General features: G+C 48.7%; 1 protein-coding gene across 2 annotated transcripts; it reads right to left on the bottom strand.

Annotated features, from left to right (window-relative positions):
• Nucleotides 1-345: 345 nt before the first annotated feature.
• Nucleotides 346-5,492, bottom strand: LOC135642583 (F-box/LRR-repeat protein 3-like). Of its 2 annotated transcripts, XM_065158838.1 has the most exons (8): nucleotides 4,588-5,492; nucleotides 3,969-4,094; nucleotides 3,297-3,401; nucleotides 2,812-3,205; nucleotides 2,606-2,735; nucleotides 2,033-2,327; nucleotides 1,694-1,945; nucleotides 346-1,001 (listed from the first exon to the last, which is right to left on the bottom strand). In XM_065158838.1, the coding sequence occupies exons 1-8, from the start codon at nucleotides 5,374-5,376 to the stop codon at nucleotides 942-944; spliced, it is 2,151 nt and encodes a 716-aa protein (XP_065014910.1). In that variant the 5' UTR covers nucleotides 5,377-5,492; the 3' UTR covers nucleotides 346-941. The 2 variants fall into 2 exon arrangements, with proteins under 2 accessions (XP_065014910.1, XP_065014911.1); XM_065158839.1 differs by lacking the exon at nucleotides 346-1,001 and having other exon boundaries at nucleotides 1,728-1,917.
• Nucleotides 5,493-16,832: the final 11,340 nt, after the last annotated feature.

The following is a 16,832-nucleotide window of genomic DNA, read 5'->3' as shown; positions in this document are numbered from 1 at the left end:
ATCGGGCAACGTCGAGGCTCACCGGAATGTCCTGCGAGGAAGGGTCCCTCTCCCTGGCGCTGGCGAAGAGGTGGCTCGGTCTTCGTACCTGCACACAGGTCGGGTCCGAACTCGACCCAACCCCTCCGACGATCAAATCAAGTGATATCAAGAGGTCTGTTTTGTATGTCTTTTCTCTTTCCTCCCTTTTCCGTTTAGCATGCAAGGGTATTTATAGGGAAGCTTACTGTGCTCGCTTGCAGGGGGCAGGCTCGTACTCCTGATAATGCACCTCGACCGACGTCCTGATTTGTTTGACCAGGTGCTGTCGAGTCAATCGAGACATGAAGCGTCATCCGAGATAACTGACGTCGACACATGTCTTGTCGCCGTTATTATCCTCATTAATTACCAAATATATTCAGGTAAGAGAGAGAGAGAGAGAGAGAGATATGGATGGGGAACCCGACACAAGTGAATCAGAAAAACAAACATGAGAAGCGTCAAACGCATCATAAGTGCGACGACAAGTGACCATTCGAATGCCAGGCGGTCATGCTGCGGCCAACGGGATCCCGTCAAATCACTTTGATGAGCGATGGTCGATCACTTTTAGAAGAATTGCTACATGACGAGAGCCAAATGTGTCGTACCACAGGATTCTGGCGAAATCCAATCACCAGATCGCCGAAATTGGCCAATTCAACGTTCTTCCCATAAATCTCAATGTGATGCCTTCATTTCTCTGTTTGGTCCTTTTCATAACCACCACGTTTGATAGTGAATATATACGCCTCAAAAGTTTCAGGAATAAAATGTCTCTTTGCCAATAAACGTCCAGCGACCTCCCTGTTTCAGTCCATGTTCTGCATTCCCAAGACCACGGGCGGCGTTGATGGAAAAGTATTGTTCTCCGCTGTTAAGACGAGTTCACAGGTCAGAGGCAGTGACCAAATTTCGTTTTACTCTACATGCATTTCTTGTGAATGCTGCTTCCAAACTTCACTGGGTTCAAGTTCAACCTGGCAAGAGATGTCAATCATCATTAATCAATCCATACGTTGGTTCATGTGAAACAAAAGGGTGCTGAAAAGGTAAAATCTTGTCCATCATATATCTAAGTTAAATATATCATGACTGTAATTAGAAGCATCTTGTTTGACCAGAATGTTTTGCGGCAGTTTTCTATAATTCACACCAAGATGGAACTGAAAATATTATGATCAACATGATATATGCCATTCTTGAGAAACAGAAACATGCATCCCTTAATATGATTCATCATGTGAACTGCAAATGGAGAACGAGTCACCTTTGTGGGCCTGTTTCTATGTTCAAGAAATGTGGATATTCTTTTTCTAACGAGTGCTTATATCCTTGGGTAAAACTATACAACCTACTGCATGCAAATTCAGGAAACTGATCCTGATGAGAAACTAGTCACATAGCATATCGTTCCGTTCGTGTCAATATAAACAAACGAGATCTATAATCTGAACTATGATGATAATGGATTTCTAATATTTTTTACCAACAAAACTATAACTGATTATATACCAAGAGATGATTTAAGCAGTCTCGTAGGTGACATTCGTAGCTAGAACCCATGATGTGGTTATAAATACAGATGAAAAAGCCATCAGCATTATAAAATTTTTAGAACAAACAAAACATTGCAAACCACGGTATCTTTGAACCACAAAAGAGAGAATACCTGAAAAGGTTTGTCCCTCCACTGAAACACACACCCCCTGGCTTCTATGTGTTTGAGAAGAGGCTTTGGAACTAATGGTTTAAATGATGAATGCAGTTTCACCTTTGTTAGTCCTCCACATGCCAACAAAGCAGCTGCCAAGCCACTTGGTGTGAGTCTCCCTAAATGTAATATTGTCATATTCTGAAGACAGCTAACACTTGCAAGTGCCAAAAGCCCCACATCTGTTACCGAACAGTATGACAAATTTATCTGGAAAGCGACATGAGAATATCACATATGATCGGGTCACAATCTTACTCTCAATAGCCAAAGATAGAGAACAAACGAAGCAAGTACCTGATGCAAATTCTGGGAGAAGCAAGCAAGAAAAAGTATTCCAGCATCATTCACATGATAGCATTTCTTGATGTCGAGGTTTGTAAGCTTTTGGCACCCCACAGAAATAGCTGCAAGACCCAAAGATGAGACCTGTGGGCAACCTCGAATCTCCAGAGTATACAAATTTGAGCACTTCGATAATGATCTTAATGAATCATCAGTTATTCCCGTACAGTATGCTAGATTGATTGTCTGCAACAGAGGGAAACCACGAGCTATTGCCATAACACCAGCGTCCGTGATTCCTATAGACCTGAAGCGATATCTCATATTAGTTGAGTGTAACCGAGACAGGTTGTAGAATCTAAAAACATAAGCCCAATCTCCAAATTGAAGTTTGCATTCTATGAAATACTGCCACTGAATTTTCATGACCTAGAAATTTGCTCACATCAAAATGTAATTATCTATTTCCGTTTTCTGAATAAACTTCGTCTGCTACGACTATACCACAAAGAAATATATCACCTTTTTTGGTGACTATTAATACAGTTATTAAGATGGAACCACAGAAGAAAGAAATTGACTAACCTATACAAATCGATCTCTTGGAGCTTTGAACAACTTTTTGCAACATGAATAAGACCTTCATCCCTAATCTTCAAGCATATGCCAATTTTCAAGATACATAGCTTTTGACATCCTGAGATGGCTCTCAGTCCTGCATGTAAGAACATGATGAGCAACTGAAATAACAAGAATTACTAAATTGAAATAGTTGAGACAATTATGAAAACCTTCATCATCTAAGTCATTATCGGTGAGGTCTAGTTCCTCCAAGAGATGACAATGTTGACCGATCAAACGAAGACCTTCCTTAGAGACCAGGGTGCAAGATTCCATCCTAAGACTGGTGAGGGAATTGCATGAACTAGTAATGCTTGCCAGGGAGAAATCAGTTATATTGCGACAGCATGTGACATCTAATTTGACCAGCCCCTTGTGTTTCATCACGATAGAAGAAAGACCTTCATCTGTCACTCCTGAACACTTGCTCAGGCTCAGTTCCCTCAGTGATTTGCAGGAGTTTGCAATGGTTCCCAGTCCAGAGGTTGTGACCTCACTGCCATCTAATCTGATACACTGCAACTTGGATAGCTTTTGCAAGCTGCTAGCTAGTGAATGGGTTACCTGCATCAGTACATATATCAAAAGTATTAATCAGGAGTGCTCAAACTTTTATTCAAGTGAAAAAAAATTAGTGCATGAGCAACAGTCTTACCAAGCAGTTGTATGCCAAACTCATTTGGCGTAAACCAGGGGCTTTATTCAATATGGAAGAAAATGCAGCATGACTGACATGTTGACAGTTTGACATATCAAGCACCTACATCAAAACAAAATTGGATCAATATGCAATCAGGAGCAGGATTTGATGTAGCACATGTGCAATGTTAAAACATGTTTCAGGTTGCAGATGATGATTGCTACGCAGGAACTTTAGAATATGATCCTCTTAAGGAGAAAGGCATCATAAAAATGCTCATGTAGACATCCTATAATTTGGGAGCAGTTGGCGAACAATAATAAAAAAACAGGGATGATGTTTAATGCAAATATCTTAGGAACATACATAAGCCTCCATATAACATGCATTTTTCCCTGATAACAAACATATATCACAACAAATATTTGGTGACAAGTTTGACATTTTTTTTTCAATTCCATAAAGATGATACCAATATCCGATAGCTTGTATCACCCAGTGTCATTTATAAACGTCAAAGAAGTAAGTTACCTGACCAACAACATAATCATAAAATGGTTGTACAATTCCTGAGAATATCACCACTAAATGCAAGGGACTATAAATTACAAGGGGACGATTATTTATTTCTGAGGATGTAGAACTCAATTTTTGCATCCAGAATCACCCAAGATCACAAACACATACCTGTAGCGACTTGCACTCTTGCTTGAGAGATATAAGGCCTTCATCATCTATGCTCAGACATCCTACTAAAGCCAAATCTTCAAGGTGTGGTAATTGTAGGACAGCTGGAAGGCATTTTTTAGTTATCTGTCATGCAGAAAAAAGAAAACATGAAGGTTCATCAGAATTAGGTTTGGCAAAAGGTCACTCGAGATATGAATATGAACATGACAAAGCATGAAAATAACTTTGCATAGAGCAGAGCAAATCTGAAGACGGAGAAATTCTGAAGCAAATGACAAGAACAGAGATGCTGTAGCTCATATACGGCCAAACAACCAGCCCTTGTACACCCCAACGACACAAAATCTAAGAGTGGTCAAATATCAGAGCCCGTCCATATTTAGGAAAGCTTGCCTCTTTTTTACCTTTCTTTTTCTTTCTTCTTGAGTTATACATGTAGATTTGTTAAGATAGAAGGATTTTGGGAACATGAGGCAGCTGAAATTTTTTCACCTTCTTAGTAAAATCAATTGGCTCATTTCACATACAAAGCAGAGACCTCAAATACGCTCATCTCTTAAACTTACCAGTCAGAAAAGAAGAAAATGACGGTAAATAAGGAGAAAAGATGGAGTACCGGCATGAACGAGAGATCCAAAGTCCGCAGCCGCTTACATTTTACTGCCACCAAACCGACCCCCAGATCTGAAATCCCCAAGCACCATTTTAAGCAGAGCAGCCTCAGTTTCTGGCATCCGACGGCGATGCACCCGATACCCATATCCGTCACCATCTTACACCTGGCCAGCCAGAGTCTCTCGAGATTCCTCGACCGTCCGATAGCAGCAGCGGCCGCATCGCTCAGATCCGTGGCGTTGGAGAGGTTGATCTCCACCAGAGCAGCGCAGTTCACCGCGAGGTTTCCGATCCCCGCTTGTGAAAACCCCCTCGACCTGGAGAGGTCGATCGAGCGCAACGACGAACGGAGGGCGCCTCTGACGGAGGCGAGGGCGGCGTCAGTGATCCTAGGGCAGAGGGAGAGGTCCAGACGCGAGGCCAGTGGGTAGCGAGCAAGCGCGGCCGGGAGAAGATCCGACCGGAGCGGCGTGAGGGCCCGCCGGTGGCGGGACTCGGCAGCGTAGAACGACCTGCAGACGAGCGAGAACGACTTCTTGTCTAGCGGGTCCGATTCCAAGCGATCCAAGATCAAGAAGAGGATCTCCTCAGAAAGGGAATCAACCAGGTCGTGCCGGTCTTCCTCCGCCACCACCGCGGCAGGAATGGCGTCTCCGATCCGGAGCCGCTTTGCGGATCCGGAGTAGGAGCAAGGGCTAGGGTTGGGGGTCGTGGAGAAGAGATCGTGGGCCACGGTCGCGAAGCCATCGCGGCCGCGGATCCTCCGGAAAAGATCGCCGCTCTCCGCCATGGGAATCGGAGACAAAGGCCGCTCCTCCAATCCAGATTACTACTAGGGATCGAGCTCGGCGGCCAGCAATGGGGAGAAGAGGCGGAGAAGGCGAGAGGAGAACGAGGTAGAGGCAACCGCCTGATGGAAAACGGTGGGCATTAAAGAGGATGAAGAAGGGAGGATCGAAATTACCCAAAAGACCCTGTGAGTGCTCGACTCGAAGAACAGTGGAGTAACGTAAATATTATCCCTATCTGACAAAAACACCCCTGGATAGAGCTGTTGTTACACGAGAAGACAAGCACAGGTCGAGGATATAATCGTCATAACAAGCACTCGTACCGTACAAGGAGGACGAGGCGAGAAGGGTAGAACGGGAAAAGGGGACCGATAATAGAAGCAGGGCGATACGGGGAAGGACCGAGTACGAACGCGTGTAATTAAATAATACAAATGAGAGGGCGACTTTGAAACCTTCCACCGGTACGGTTACCTTTTTCTTTTTTCCTTCTTTCGAGTCATCCTAAGGAAATGAATATTCTTCCGATTAAAAAAAAAAAAACATTGCAATTATATTTATGATAGTAGAATGAAAGTTCGGACGCTCATGCTAATAACACTAGTTTTATGTGAATGAGTGCAGCTGGAAGCAATCATCAAATGGTAAACAAGTGGGCAGATGAGCTGCTTAATTGACATCAGAAAGAATATAATGTATGCGAGGGGGCGGTGAGCATATGCAAGTGGAGGTGGAAGGGGTGGTGGTGGGGGGTGCAGAAGACGGGGTGTTTTGCCGTACCGGAAAGGACGTCTTCCGGTGTACTAAGCTGACGCTGATCGGCACTGGTAAAGCGTCCAAGTCTATGTGCGGCTCGTCATCTTCCACTCCACCGTGTCAGGCTACATCTCGGGACGGTGCTTCCGCTCCAGCCGTCTCACCCTATGGTGTGGGTCCCATGTAGCGAGCAATACATGGTGCCGACGTGGGGGGTGATGACCACATATGGCGTTTTGGCCCGCAGTTGTGTGTTTTGTTATTATTTCTAATTATAATCGTTTTGGCCCGCAGTTAGTTTTATTCTCGAAAAATATCTCTATTTTTTATAATATTTAATAATAAAAAGCTGGTTGTACCATTTCTGAAGACAAATGATGGAATTACAAATTAAAAGGAGATGATTATTTATTTATGAGGATGGAGAGAATAATCTTTGTTAGGGGGTTGCATCCGGAATCACTAATATTGCTTATAATATTTAAAAAAAAATCATGGTTCGGGAGTAAGATTGTTCGTAATTATAATATTTTTTTAAAAAATTATTGTCATTATAATGATAAAGATTAGTATGACATTTCAAGAGAAAAAATCAGAGCTTCAAAAGATATTTCTAAAGATAAGGAAGATATAACGGACTTTTGAATCCTTTGTTTTCATACTCCTCAATCAGCGTGGGACTAAATAACCTTGTCAAGCTGAAAAATTATTAATCAAAAATATCTTCAAAAGGAAAAGCTTGATAATGTGTTTGAAGATTATTAGGATTAATTTATCCTTGAATCGTATGATGATTATTAGATATGATGGTCAGATGTATGATAAGGTATATTTTTTATCCCGGTCACGTCATGATCGATGTCGCACCATGTCATCGTCAGGTCAGCAAGAGGAGCACTCCCACGCACCGAGCCAAGATCCGTATCGAGGCATTCCTTAGTACGTCCAGTCCTGGAAAGCTTGGGACGGCGCCGTATGGCACCGTTCTGTGCGTTCCGGGACGACGACCACACAAACGTATCTCCTCGCCCCTCGAGGATCGGCTGCCATGCCAAACCCACGTACTGTCACGGACAAACTTCTAAACAAGGTGTTTGATGTAATGCTTATGTATGTCCGTGTCTTTTGGCATGTTCATGCCTTGTACAGAATGTAAAGGAGCGGCCGAAGGCTTAATAGTCCCATTTTAGTTGGGTTGGTGGCCTCTTTAGGCTTGTAAATAAAGATTGTGTCATGTGGACACGCTCGAGAGCTTTTCGGTCTGTAATGGACCATTTTACCCTTTGTTGTGCCACTGTTCAGAGCTTGTAAAGTCTGTTTGTAATTTGCTTTGTCTATGAAGTGTTTTTCGGACATGTTTGCTTGTGGATCCCGTTTGAGGCGTTCTCTTTAACCCGTTCTCTCTTTTGTTGGTCCTAAGGGACAATGGGAGGCTTCGGGGAGGCTGACCTTTGCGGACGGACGCGCAAGGGTGCCGCACGACTTAGGCAAAACCAGCTAAGTCCGTGTCATATGGTATCAGAGCGGGACAAGCACTCATAGAAACACTTGACATGCAAACGTGGGGGACCTAGCGGGGCTGCGTTGAGGGCAGTCAGCACATGCGCGACCGTTTGAGGGAAAACGGGCATGGAGATGTAGGGAAAAGAGTCGCTCAGAGGAGCGGGCATCTGAGATTGGCATTCAGAGGAATGGCCAACCCTTCGCGCAAGAGGCACCACGAGAACAGGCAAGCTTGGAAGAATCTGGAGCGCACAAAGGTTGGGATGGCTGAGTTTGAGCTACGGCTCAACGTTGACAACTTTACTTGATGGTGCTCAAGGCAAGCGAGGCGCTTGGCAAAAGGACGAGACCATGCAAAGTGGAATGAGTTGCTCAGCGACCGAAAGAGTTGTGCAAAGCTCACAGAGGTGAGGGGAATTGCTAACTCGAAAAATTCGGTACTCATGCATGGGCTTGTATGCGGACGATGGATTGTTCGTGGCCATCCCAAGGCGACCGAGACTCGGCGCCATGGAGCATTGAAACTTTCTCTTCGGCATGCGAAGGATACGTCCGGAGGAGGCTGAAGTGTGCAACGAGTTCAGCATGTTGCTAGGCCTTGAGGGGTGCAGTGGTGGTTGTATTGACGTGGAGGCGCAATCTAGCAAGTGCGTTTGCAGGAGGCAGAACAATGCACAGTTTATTCTGCAGATCGGAGTAGTCCAAGGGGATGGTGGTCTCCGAAACGAAGAGAGATGTTGCTCCAATGGGACAGTTATCCAGGAGGGATAAGTCTCGGCTCTCCAGAGGGAGAATCATGTGAGATGGACTTCACATGTTGAGGAGGAGTACCTCACAAACAACAACTCCACGAAGCTCAATGGACCGAGCAAGCAGCGAGGAGTTGTCACATGATCTCGCTCGAGAGAATGCATGGGTGGATGCATTGCGAGATCAAGTGGGGGAGCGACCTGAAGCAACTTAAATGAAGGCACACTTGGAGTCGATGTGGAGATCGGACTCAAGGGAGGGCTGACCTGTGGAATGGTGGGCACGAGGGCCACCATCGACTCAATGCGAAAACGAGGAGCGGAGCAACTTGGGCGTAACTTGGTGAAGTACCCAAGCCGCATGAAGGGAGCCAGCAGAGAAGTTGGAACATGGAGCAGAAGCACAGTGCTTTCCTTAGACAGAGGTCAAAGACATGAACTCTTGCAGAGGCAAGAGTAGGATCATGTTGTTCCATGGGTCCTTCTTTCTGACGGAGCAGACTCATCTTGCATGGTGCCAAAGACGAAGGGAGCTTCGGGGCACATGCACCTTATCTCGGAGGAGCATTTGATGGAGGAACTAAGGCGACTCAATTTGCGGAGGCGAAGTTGAGTTCAGAAGGCCTTAGCACGGGGCAAGAGGACGCAGAGGCGGGTACTCTTGAAGAATATGCCACAGTGTTGCCATTCAAGTTGCCATGAAGGAAGCAGTGCGCAGCGAAGATTGTGCTGGTAGGGGCAGAGGCCCAGGATCCAGACAATGGTGCACAAACTATAGTGAAGTCGGTGGACTTCGGGAGCTACTAGGCGACGGACTGTCCTAGAGTGGTGCTTCATCTAGGTGTGACCCAAGAGTGGGTGGATGAAGGTCGATTGCCAAAGGAGCGAACAAAATCGAAGGTGGAGGAGACCCTGCGATGTATTGGCAGAGGCCACACATGGAGGGTTCACAATTCGAGTTTATTCCACAAGGATCAGAATGCAATGGAGATGTCACCAGGAGGCGACATGGTGCAGCGGATCGTGGTGGAACAGTTCGTGGCAATGCGACACACACGACACTGTCCCGGGAGGGACTAGATCATATGGAGGTATGATCGGGAGCTACTGGGAGCTCCGCTTTGGTGAACAACACGACGGCAAGAAGGGCTATGGATTCAAGGAGTGAAGGCCATGGTACCGCAGAGGCGGGTCTTCCGGGCGTGCACCGAATTTTGCATCGGATGAAAACCTTGGTCTTCAGCATATGGGGGCTGGGTTCCACCAAGGGAAAAGTTCGAATGCAAGTACCAGTGAGTCCCATGAGAGGGACTTGATCATGCAGAGGTATGATCGAAGCAGCTGGAGAGTTGGACTGCTCCAGAGCTCATATTCGCTTAAGGGAGCCTGACAAGTCAGAGGACAAGGTCGAGTAAGCGAACGTTGCTACCAAGGAAGCTAAGGAGAACAGAATCGGTGCAAACCCTACAATGTGATGGCAGAGGCCATGCATGGGAGTTGCAGTCTGTATTTCCATCGACCAAACAGACTGCTTGGAGAACACAGAGGTGTTAAAGCAGGAGGTCGAAAGGGGCGAGGAAGCGACGACAAGTCCAGAGGGACTTAGCTACCCAAAATCAAGCAATCAGTGAGAATGGAGGTGGACTCAGAGGAGTGTCACGAAGGCATATCTACTGATTGTGAAGAAAAGGGATGTAGATGCGAGGCGACGGATAGTAGGGCCATGGGCATGGCAGCGCCATGGTACCGCAGAGGCGGGACTTCCGTCAAAGTCATTGATCCCTTGCTCTCACGGAGGGAGAGCGCTTGGTCGTGAAAGGGGCCGAGGAGGTGGAGCATGCAAAGGCAATCTCGAAGTACCGAGACAAGGCTGAAGGGCAGAGGCCAAGAAACTTCGTAAGACCGGTGTCAACAAGTTTCTCATCAAGATAGCCGTAAGTGAAGGACTTCGGGTCATGCAAGAGTGCACGACCAAGGAACGAAGCAGGCAGTACGTGGTGCTGTACCTTTGCTACTCAGTGGAGTAGGCGGCAGGGTTGATGGAGAAGACGGTACAATCCCAGAGGCGACCTCATCTATCAGAGAATTACTCCAAGTTGGGGTGAAAACTTCCTGCATTCCAGAAGTTCAATGGCATTGAGAAGGTGAATCACAGTAGCTAACTCAACGCAAGGAGTGCAAACACTTCAAGTGCTTCAGAAGTGTGAGCAAAGAGCAGGCGAAGGCCAGTAACCAGCTCGATGCATGAAGTACAACCTCGAGGAGGCGGGCGAAGTCAAGTAACCTTTGCCTTCTCAACTCTTAAGCGAATGGGCGAAACCGAGTACCCCAGTTCTCTTATCTATCCAGCAGAGGAGCTCTGCACAAGTTCAAAGACCCTTCGAAGATAATGGAAGACAATAGTTGTCAAATCCTCACCAACGGTGATCAGTGCTACTGAGAGTAGATTGTCCGCTTCATTTCCCAACGAAATGCCAATCGAAAGCGGAAGTGATGCGAACCTACTTGGATGTGACAACTAACTGAAAGAAGAGTCAATGAGCAGATTTTGTGGAGGAAGGACCCAAAACTTCAGAAGTTTGCGAGGCGATGCTCGTTAAAGCTCCAACAAGCATCCACCCAGTTCAAGCAGCATGTGGAAATTTTGAGAAACTGGCGCAGTAAGAATGGTCTTTTCCTTCATTTGGTGGATCCGCAGGAATCAACGAGGATCAACACAACTCAGCCAACCCCACACCAGAGTCAGAGTCATTGGCGAGTTGAAGCAGCATGGCGGATCAAAGGTTCGACTACTCAAAAACAGCAGCGGAGAGCAGCTGGGAGCCAGGAGGCGCATTGCAGCTGGAGCAGAAGATTGAAGACTTAGCAAAGGCGAAGAGTTGCAGTGTTCACAAAGGCTTCGACGAGGACGTCGAAGGGATAAGTGGGGGAGAATGTCACGGACAAACTTCTAAACAAGGTGTTTGATGTAATGCTTATGTATGTCCGTGTCTTTTGGCATGTTCATGCCTTGTACAGAATGTAAAGGAGCGGCCGAAGGCTTAATAGTCCCATTTTAGTTGGGTTGGTGGCCTCTTTAGGCTTGTAAATAAAGATTGTGTCATGTGGACACGCTCGAGAGCTTTTCGGTCTGTAATGGACCATTTTACCCTTTGTTGTGCCACTGTTCAGAGCTTGTAAAGTCTGTTTGTAATTTGCTTTGTCTATGAAGTGTTTTTCGGACATGTTTGCTTGTGGATCCCGTTTGAGGCGTTCTCTTTAACCCGTTCTCTCTTTTGTTGGTCCTAAGGGACAATGGGAGGCTTCGGGGAGGCTGACCTTTGCGGACGGACGCGCAAGGGTGCCGCACGACTTAGGCAAAACCAGCTAAGTCCGTGTCAGTACGGCCAACCTCGTACAATAGTTGTTAGTCAACAAAAGTATCGTGGCTGATGAGTCAACGCGGTTAGGTCCGCGGGTCGATGTCGGGAGCTTCTTGCTGGGTGGGTAGGATGCTGAGGTGGCCGCGCCCTCGGGAAGGAATGTTGGTCGACGTTGGTCGGAATCTGGACCGGGTAGTTGCTCTCCTTTGCGCGACGGAAGGTGTCTCCTGAGCTGGGGTGTCCACCGGTCGAGAGTGGCCGATTGGGAGCAACTCAGACAAGTGTTGGGCTGGCGGAGGCGGCTGGACCCTTGTGAGAGGATGTTGATCCGAGTTTCTTAGTTCATCGACCCAGGCATCGTTCGTGGTGGGATGCGTCTCTCCGACTCTGAGATGAATGACAGTGCATCCTTTGTTCTAGGTGGCAATCCTCGGATTAAGGTGCTCGCCGCTTGGGGGTGTTCGGCTCCCTACAAAATGGTCTTCGTCGGGAGCTTCCCGACTTTGGCCCCTCCGACGAGCAAGTTCGTCGGGTATTTGATATTCCCTTTTCTCTCTTTTTTTTCTCTCCCCCTGGCCGGGCGTTGCCCAGGGGTTTTTATACCTACGTGTGAAGGTTGGTTTCGGCCTCAGATCAACGTGGCCTCTAACTTCGCTGGAGGTGGGACGACCTCTCTCACGAGATGGCATCTTTGGGGGTGCTTGAGTGGCGTCAGACGACTCTACCCCAGGAGCAGACGACACCGCCCCGAACACTCGGGTGGTTAAGTCACACAGTGTATTAGTACCGAACTTGTCGTGGTGTGCACCCCGTGGTTCTGATGGCTTGTGGCATTGAATTGAGTCCCGTTGGTTTGGGGGTGTGCGATTGAGCTAAACTTCAACTGGATTCCATACGATTGGCAATAAGCCTTGAATTTAGTGTTGTTGAACTGAGTCTCGTTGTCGGTGATGATAGCCTTCGGGATCCCGAACCGGGTGATGATGTTCTTCCATGTGAAGTTCTGGACGTGCTTCTCGATGATGGAGGCCAAAGGTTCGGCTTCGACCCACCTCGTGAAGTAGTTGACCGCGACTATGAGGAAACGTCGTTGACCCGACGCTGGAGGGAAAGGCACAAGAAGATCGAGCCCCCATTAGGCAAAGGGCCAGGTTGCATCTATCGGAGTCAAGGGAACTGTCGGCTGGTGTGGTAGTCGGGGGTGCCGCTGGCACTGCTGTACTTATGACATGGTGTCCTGGCGCATGGTCGGCCAATAGTACCCTTGCCAGAGAGTCTTGAAGGCTAAGGTTCATCCCCCGACGTGCTCCCCACAAATCCCCTCGTGGAGCTCGACGAGGACAGTTTCGGCCTCCGACAGCATAGGAGGGGTTGAGAGAAAGCCCTTCGGTACAGTTTTTCGCCGATGATGTAGTACCATGCTTGAGCTCGCCTTAACCGTCTCGCAATCGCTGGGTCGTTGGGCTCATTCCCGCCCACTTTGTAGCGGAGGATCTCCTCTATCCAGTTCAAGAGTAGATTTGTTTTGGCGACCTCGTGAGTTGCTATTGTCGGGGCCGCCACAGACTCGGTCGTTGGGACCGACCCAGGAGTGCGAGTGGAGGCTGATCTGGCTAGCGCATCGGCCCGCTCGTTCTGGGCCCGGGGTATTCTGGTGATTGAAAAGCGGTTAAAATGGTGAGTGAGTCGCTTTACCTCCATTAGGTATGATACCATCGTTGGGCCTTGGGCTTCGCAGCTCCCATTGACATGTCCCGTCACCAATTGGGAGTCGGTGAAGACTTAAAGATCATCTACGTGCAACTCCAGAACGAGGTGTAGGCCATGGAGTAGCGCCTCGTACTCAGCTTCGTTGTTAGTGGCTTGGAATTGCAATTGGAGAGATCTCTCGTGGGTTTCTCCTGACAGGTCTCTGAGGATAAACCCGACCCTAGCCCCCTCGAAAGTGGATGAGCCATCTACGTGTAGTGTCCATGTACCCTGGCTGCTTTGCCGCCCCTCATCCTAGTCCTCGGGTGTCAACTCGGAGATAAAATCAGCTAGAGCCTGAGCTTTGATGGCGGTCCTGGGGGAGTACTGAATGTCAAATTCGCTGAGCTCGACCGACCATCGCAGCATACGACCCAACATGTCAAAGTTGGAAAGGGTCTGCCGTAGCGGTTGGTCGGTGATTACTTTGATCATATGGGCTTGGAAGTAGGGGCGCAACTTCCGAGCCGTCATGATAAGGGTGAGAGCTAGCTTCTCGATGGGGGAGTATCGCATCTCGGGCCCTCCGAGGATATGGCTAATGTAATACACTGGTTGTTGTGCCGGTGGTACCTCCCGAACTATCACCGAGCTGACGGCCTGTGCCGAGGCCGCCAGGTAAAGGCATAGCGTCTCAACCGGCTCGGGCAAGGCGAGTTGGGGTAAGCGGCCGAAGCACTCCTTCAACCTTTGGAAGGACTCCTCACACTCATGGGTCCAAGTGAAGTTGTCGGCCCGCCGCAGAACTCGGAAAAAAGGGAGGCACTTGTTTCCTGAACGCGACACGAACCTGCTGAGTGCTGCCAACCTCCCAGCGAGTCGTTGTACCTCTTTGACCGAGCAGGGGGGAGTGCATCTCAGTAATGGCACGCATCTTCTCTAGGTTAGCGTCTATCCCCCACTGGTGAATGATGAAGCCAAGGAACTTCCTCGAGCTGACCCAGAAGATGCACTTTGCCAGGTTCAAATGCATGTTAAACCGCCTGAGCATTTGAAAGGTTTCCGCCAGGTCGACCAAATGTGCTCCTGCAACCTTGCTTTTTACAATCATGTCATCTATGTATACCTCCATGTTCCTCCCGAGTAGGTATTTGAAAAGTTTATCAACCATTCTCTGGTAAGTCGCGCCAGCATTCTTCAGGCCGAAGGGCATCACCATGTAACAATACGCCCCCCTGGTTGGTGACGAAGGCAGTATCTTCTCGGTCCTAGGTCGCCATCCGGATTTGGTTGTAGCCGGAGAACACATCCAAGAACGTAAGGCATTCATGGCATGCGGTGGTGTCAACTAGTTGGTCTATCTTAGGGAGCGGATAGTAGTCCTTGGGACATGCCCGGTTGAGACTAGTGTAATCAGTACACATTCTCTAACTTCCATTAGGCTTCTTGACGAGGACTACATTAGACAACCACCGGAGGTATTTAACCTCGGCGATAAACCTGACCTTTATAAGGCGATCGACCTCGTCTCGGATCACCTTCTGTCAGTCGGGGGCAAATCCTCTTAATTTTTGCTTTACCGGTTGCGACTCAGGGTCAATGTTGAGCCGATGTTGCGCCACCTTTGGGTCGATCCCAGGCATCTCTTCAGGGGACCACGCAAATATGTCGACGTTCTTCCTTAGGAAATCGACGAGGTGGAGCTGATCCGCTTCGGGGAGTGCTGTCCTGACCTTGACGGTCTAATCGGGTCAACTCTGCTTCAGGGGCACCTCAATAAGCGGCTCAGGAAGCTTCGGCACCACCTGTGGTATGGGTGCTTCACGGGGGTTGGGAACCGGAGTTGGGTGCGGCTTTGCTAGGAGAGCAACCGTAGTGAGGTAGCATCGCCTTGACTCCCCTGGGTCACTTCGGGCCTCCCCGACCCTAGCCGAGGTTGGGAACTTGATGGTTCTGTGATAGGTGGAGACCACAGCCTTGATTTTGTTGAGGGTTGGGTGATCGAGGAAGACATTGTAGGTCGAGGGCAGGTCGACTACCATGAAGGTGGTCATTATTGTTTTCGCTCTCGGCTCCTCCCCCAGGGTGATGGGGAGTACTGTGGTCCCGAGCGGGGAGATGGAATCCCCAGTGAACCTTGTAAGTGCTGACACCACAGGGGTAAGATCTCCCTCGGTCAAGTCGAGCCTCTTGAAGGCATCGAATTAGAGAACGTCGGCGGAACTCCCAGTGTCAATCATCACCCTCTTAACTCGGGCGTTTGCGATCTGGATGGAGATCACCAGAGCGTCGTCATGGTGGGAGCGCTCGACTTCTCTTGCCCCAAAGATAATTTTAGGCTCATGCTCAGGCTAGGGGCGCTTCTCCATCGTGCTATGTGCGTAGGCCTTTCTAGCTGCTATGCTACTGCCGTCGACTGCTGGCCCACCAAAGATGACGTCGATCTGTCTCTCGGGGGGTCCTCTGGGGGGTGGAGTCACCTCTCGAGACTTGAGGTAGTGTTCGAGATGACCTCTCCAGATTAGTGCCTCTATCTGATTTCGGAGGACGTGGCAGTCCTATGTGTCGTGATCGTAGTCACGATGGAACCTACAATATTTAGATTGATCTCTGCAAGCGGCCTTCATAGGGCGAGGTTACTGCAAGAGACTCATCTCCTTGATCTAGAGGAAGATCTCGATACGGGATGCATTTAGGGGAAGAGGTGGGGGTCTTAGGAGTGGTAGCTCTTATCGGTTGAGCCCACGGTGGGGAGGTGTCGGGACCATCGAGGCAGCTCCATCCTTGACTCATTGCCTTCTACGTGCCTCCCCGCCACTAGAGCCTCGACGGTGACGTACTGGTTGGCGCATTGGAGCGTTTCAGAGATGGTGACTGGCAGCTTCTCGATCAGCGACCAAAAGAACCTCGAAGGCTTCAAACCCATCAGAAAGGCCTGCAAGATTAAAGAAGGGTGAGCATCCGGAAACCCCCTGATTTTGGTGGCGAACTGTGTCACAAACTTAGAGAGCGACTCGTCCTCGTGTTGGGATAATGCGAGCAGAGTGGCCATGGAAGGCCTGGGTTATGCGCTGGCGAGGAAGTTTTGCTCAAATTCCTCGGCAAGCTGCTCGAAGGACGAGACCAAAGCTTGGAGTAGCTGGCTGAACCATGTTCGTGCCAGACCTCTCAGAGTGGTCAAAAACGCTCGGCACATCAGAGGCGCCGTAGAGGGCCATCGGGGCTTGGAACATAGGGACGTGCTCCATGGGATTGGAGCCTCTGTCATATGTTTCCAATGTCGAGAGCCTGAAGTTGAGGGATACCGGTTTGTCATGTACTTCCCAGGTGAAGGGGGACCCGCCTGAAGCGCCCTCGCTGGAGTAGCTCTGTGACTTTCGAAGCTCACGCTAGAAC

Source organism: Musa acuminata, chromosome BXJ3-7 (genome assembly GCF_036884655.1).
Source record: "Musa acuminata AAA Group cultivar baxijiao chromosome BXJ3-7, Cavendish_Baxijiao_AAA, whole genome shotgun sequence".
NCBI lineage: Eukaryota > Viridiplantae > Streptophyta > Magnoliopsida > Zingiberales > Musaceae > Musa > Musa acuminata.
This window is presented reverse-complemented; position numbering and strand designations above follow the sequence as displayed.